General features: G+C 36.1%; 1 protein-coding gene across 1 annotated transcript; it reads right to left on the reverse strand.

Annotated features, from left to right (window-relative positions):
• Positions 1 to 4,740: 4,740 nt before the first annotated feature.
• On the reverse strand, positions 4,741 to 5,685 carry LOC140511480 (olfactory receptor 5D13-like). Its single transcript, XM_072620612.1, has one exon. The coding sequence runs from the start codon at positions 5,683 to 5,685 to the stop codon at positions 4,741 to 4,743; it is 945 nt and encodes a 314-aa protein (XP_072476713.1).
• Between the last annotated feature and the right edge of the window lie 248 nt (positions 5,686 to 5,933).

Here is a 5,933-nt window from a genome sequence, read left to right on the forward strand (position 1 = left end):
TTACACAACATGATTATTATGGAAGTCTTTTGCAAAACGACACACACACACATTTATGTATATGTTTATGTGTATATATATATATGTATGTATGTGTGTATTTATATATCCTGTAGCCTGTATTGAATCATTCTCCTTCTCAGGGGGGATGGATAGGGAGGGAGGCAGAAAATTTGGAATTCAAAGTATTTGAAACGAATGTTGTGAATTATCATTGCCTATAACTGGAAAATAAGAAACACAGGTAATGGGGTATAGAAGTTTATCTTGCCCTACAAGAAAAGAGAGAAAATGGGGATAAGGGAAGGGTGGAGTGTGATAAAAGGGAAGGTACATTGAGGGATGGGGTAATCAGAATGCAAGGCATTATAGGGGAGGGGGAGGGGTGAGATGCGGAGAAAAATTGGAACTCAAGATTTTGTGGAAATGAATGTTAAAATCTATAAATATATAAATAAATATAAAAATGTCTCATTTCACTTGTCTGTCTGAGTAGAAGAGAGAGAAGATGAGCAAATACTCACAGAGTAAATTATTAACCATATTAATCCCACAAAAAGACAATCTATTGAGAGAGTAGGTAAATATGAATTAAGAAGTTATTCCCCATACATATTCCCCAGTCACCAGTAGTGTACAGTGCTTCCAGAACCTGGCAACCACTTATGGAAGGGGGCTACAAATGATCACAGTGTGGTTATGACCATTACTGTCTACAGCAAAGCTTCTTTCAACACACTGGTAGCAGATAAAGTATTGTGTGACACAACTTCCAAAATAAATCTTTCTGTCTTCTAAGAGCTTTGGTGTAAGTGTGAGTGAAAGGGCTTATTTGTGATTTTGTTTAAGAGGACCTACTTGGGATTTGTTTAATGGAGCAGGTTTGCGGAAAGCCTAGAACAGCCTAAGCTTGAGGATGGTATCCTCTGCATTGTTACTGTGTATAAATTTTTTTTTTGCCGTGATGGATTTTGCTTTCTGGTATCTGAATAAATATTTTGGTTCTGCCTTCCATGTGGGAAGTCTGAGATATTTCGCGAATCAGAATTGCACTGGGATATTCATGATGGCGTTAGACTCTGTGAATATCGCATTGGCACTACAAGTAAACACATACATAATATCACAGATTGTTGTGGGGTGTTCATCTTTCATTGCCAAAGACGACCATGCCTTCAAAGAAATGATGATGTGATGTGCAATTGACTTTGCTTTGAGAAAGGGAGGGCTGCGCAAGATCACCAACCTCACTTCTCCTGAACCATCTGAATCCAGTGGTCAGATATTTAGCAGGGTGACAGGAGATGGCCCAGGATGCAATGGGAGACCTTGGCTCCTTTAGGCCAAGGTCTATTCAGGTACTTTCTTAGGATGAAGTAGCACCCATTTAGTGAATAGGCCGATTTAGGAAGTACTCGGAATGGTTCCTTTAATGAGGCAAAGGAAAATAACTACATCAGGCTGGGAGGAAAACAGCAACAGTTACTAATGATAATTGCTCTTAAGCAAGGAGAGTCCAGAAAATAGCCCTTAAGTGGAGGTTGGGCAGGGGTAAAGTGTTGTCTAATCTGTGGTCTACATAGTGCAGTAGGTTTAAGGCTTTGGGGAAGGGAAGGGAAGGGAAGGGAAGGGAAGGGAAGGGAAGGGAAGGGAAGGGAAGGGAAGGGAAGGGAAGGGAAGGGAAGGGAAGGGAAAGGAAGGAACCTAGCCAGTAAACTCCAAGTTAACTGGAGCTCCTCTGGCTATCCAAATTTACCTTCTTTTTGAGAGGAGGAGGTAGGAAAAGAGGAGTTGAGTTACCAGGACAGGTGAGTTCCTGTTCAGGCAGCTGCATTTACTCACACACTCTTGAGTTTGTCCTTCGTTGCTGAAAAAGACCATGCCATCAGAGAAATGATGATGTGACTTTCATTTGACTTTGTTATGAGTGAGGGAGGGCTGTGCAATATCACCCGCCTCACTTCTTCTCCTGAACCATCTGAATCCTGTGACCAGATATTCATCACATAAGTAATCAGAAATAGAAGTAAAAGGGAGACTTGGAGATTTTGGTACTCAGAATATTCTAAGAGGATGAATATGATCCCAGCACGCATTTCACTCACTACAGATCTTACTAAAGGAAAGCACACAATTTCAAATCTAGATTGGAATGGCTATATACTGCAATCCTAACCTCAAGAAAATATTTATCTACTAGACGTAGATAACTGGTCACCTACCCTTTTGGTTAAAGACCTTCAAGGAAGGGGAACAGATGAAGTTTTAGGAAAACCCATTTGACTTGTATAGTTCTAATTAAAATGACACTTAAATATGGACTAATCCTAAATTGTCCTACTTATATTTTTACCTATTGCTTTTTGTCTTCATTTTTGGAACTAATCACTGTTCTGTAATTGCCATATTTTTTTCCTCAAGCACAATCCTATCATGTGATATTTTACTCCAAAATTTTAGTTATTCTTTACTATTTTGGGGATAAAAAAAAGAACAGTTCTATTTGAAATTAAACACCTTTGCCTTGCAACTCAAACCTACTTGCTAGGAGTACTATAAATTATTCTCCTTCTTGAACTTTATGGCCTATACACATTGATATTATTGCTAGACCTCACATATATCTATTGCCAAATTCAGAGCCTTTGCATGGGTTGTGCTACACTGCCATAATGCAGTTTATTTTCAGATTGTCTGTCTAAGAGTTCTAATTGCCTTTATCAGTCAGCTCAAATGTTATTTCCTTACAAAAAATGATGTTTCGGAAATCTAATATTTATGTTATATGTACTTATGAGTTGTCTCCAAGATGTCTCCCATGTTTTTTCCAAGACAGAAGTCAACATCTGTAAAGACAAGGATATTTTTTGTGAATCTAAGTAAAAGTAATATCTAACCAAGAACCTACTGCCTAGTAGATAAATAATAATTACTTGTTGATTGTTTGACTTGTTAGCCCTTCAGATACACGAAGGCATTTATTGAGGAATTCAAGTCTTTTTTCTATCATGGCCACAGCAAAATTCTTTCACGAATTCTCATTTGGCAAGAGTTATATCTTCTTCATGAAGATCACTCTCCTGTGCACTCTTTCCTACTTATTTACATCCTTCCCATTTTGAGGCACTGAGATCTGAAGATAGTACTCTACACGTGGTGCTAATAGAGAAGAGTACAGGATTCTCCCACTCAAACAGAAGAACTCTGTGCCTCTTTTGCATTATGTTACACATGGTAAGCTAATTATCTCTGAAATGATGTCCCATAGAAGTTGAAATTAGATGATTTCAAATCTCTTCCTCCTTTATGATGAAAAAAATAACCTATTGCAGCCTTCAAAATAACAATATTCTGTTTCATTATCTGTTTTTCCATGGATACTTTCTAAATTTATTCATTTTCCTCTTGTCAGTGTTAATGTAGCCTGGTCTTGAACTTGTATCAATCACTTTCAAATTATTCTTATCATTGAATCAAAGTCACTCACTAACTCATCTTGGTTTTTGTCTTACCACTGGACTTTGGTAACTTTGGAGGAGAAACTGAGGCTGCTGAATTTGCAGTTCTACCGTCTATAGACTTGTGAAAAATAAAGTAAATTGAAATAAGGAGAACCAAGAAAACATCATATTCAGTAACAGCAATATCATTTTAATAACAACATTTAGACTAAGTAATTTTAATTAGTATAAATTCCCAAATTAACTGCAAAGGACTTACAAAGGAAAATACTTGCTATATTTAGAGGAAGAACTGATAAATAAAAGTAAATATAGAATGATTTTACATGTACACACAAACACAGATACATATATATGTTTGCCTATACATATGTATATATGTTTCTACAAATGCATATGTTTGTGTATTATATATATGTATATCTATATATGTCTAATGGTAACTGTCTCTACAGCAGCGGAGGTAGAATGAAAAAGAGGGAAAAAAAAGTTTCCATGGTAACTGAATATATGTTTAAAAAGAGTAGCAAGTTGTACATAATATATAACTTGGGTAATCACTTTTTTTATTATAATATAATATGGCAATGGTTTTATGGCATTAAATAATAATAAAAATAAATTGAAAAGCTATATCCACCAGTAGCTCATATTGAAAGAGAGAAGAGCCAAGAAGGTTTTTCTCCACACTACAAATGGATCAATAAAAAACACTTACTACTTCTTGACTATGTTACAAGGACTATACTAAGCACTTTGTGTGACTATACTTGGTTTTGTAAGAATTCTACTATACCATTTAGTTGTTCCAGGTGTGAGTGACTCTCACTCTCTTTCAAGAGTGAATATGATCAGTAGTCAAGGTGTTTGTTTCTGGCAGGCCTCCAAAAGTCACCTGCACATCTTATAAGCTCTCAGGTTAGATTATTGTTCCATTTTTTTTTTCTTTGAAGTAATAGAAATGTGAACACTGAAAAAGAAAAAAATGAGCATTCAGACTTGTAGAATAAGTAGATTTATTTTTACAATAAATCATCAAAGAGCTTTAATGAAAGGTTCTGAGGTTGATGCTATTCATGGAGTATATTTTTCTGTCAGTTAGTTTTCTCTTGTAAAACATCGTTCTTTAATTTGCCTTAGAATTATCTAACTACCTTTCCTATGATTGTAGAAACTCAAGATGTGACTAACTGAGTAGAACTCAGAGAATTAATTAAAAATCACCACAAATTCCATCAGAATAGTTTATTCAGTTGTGATAGAATCGATATAAATACTCTTATTGAGAAATAGTTTTGAGATCTATAATTTTTCTGAAAGTTTCCTTCAAATCATTGTTCCTTAGACTGTATATGAAGGGATTTAGCATAGGAATCACAACAGTATAGAAAACAGATCCCACTTTGACTATAAGTGATGAATTTTTGGAATTGGGGATACAATAGAGGAAGATGATGGTCCCATAGAAGATAGCAACAGCCATCAGGTGGGAGGAACAAGTAGAGAAAGCTTTATATCTCCCACCGCCTGAATGCATTTTAATGATAGTGACAAAAATAAAAAGATAGGATGTAAGGATAATGATGAAAGTGCAAAATACATTGAGATTTACAAGGATAAAAAGTGTTATTTCACTGACATGTTTATCAGAGCAGGAAGCAGAAAGGAAAACATTATATTCACATACAAAGTTATCAATGATTTTGCTCTCACAAAATGACAGTACAAGAATTGAGTAGCTGAGTACAATAGATGAAATTATGCCCCAAGTGTAAGCCACAGTCACGAGCAGGACACAGCACTGTGGGGACATGGAAACTGTATACAAAAAGGGATAACATATAGCAAGAAAGCGGTCATAGGCCATCACTGCCAACATAACCATCTCTGTCATCAAGAAGATGGCAGCAATAGAAAATTGTGTGATGCAAGCATTAATGGATATGCTTCTGTCTTCTACAACTAAGTTTTCTAGTAGTTTGGGTGTAATTATGGTGGAGTAACAGAAATCCACAAAGGACAAGTGTTTGAGGAAAAAGTACATGGGAGTGTGGAGTTTCAGATTGATCTTGATGACCACAACCATGCCCACATTCCCCACCACAGTGACTGCATAGATGGTGAGGAACAGTAGAAAGAGAGGCACTTGGAGTTCTGGGTATTCAGAGAACCCTAAGAGGATTAACATGACCGGGGTGCTCTGATTCTTGTCAGGGCTCACCATTATTCCTGTTGGAGAGAATTAGAGATCAATCTGGTAAGAAAAGCACATATGAAATTGAGAAAAAGAGGATGAGGGGTGGGAGTTAATTAAAAATTATTATTATTACATCTATTAGAGAGTTAAAATTGGATTAGTTTCAAAGCGAGCTGTTTCTGTCAAGTAATATACACTTAGATTAAGAGAAAATCATGTGATATGAAGGAAGCCAAAGAGAATGGTCTTAATATATGGATGGCTATACTTTAACA

Source organism: Notamacropus eugenii, chromosome 6, assembly GCF_028372415.1.
Source record: "Notamacropus eugenii isolate mMacEug1 chromosome 6, mMacEug1.pri_v2, whole genome shotgun sequence".
In the NCBI taxonomy this organism is placed as follows: domain Eukaryota; kingdom Metazoa; phylum Chordata; class Mammalia; order Diprotodontia; family Macropodidae; genus Notamacropus; species Notamacropus eugenii.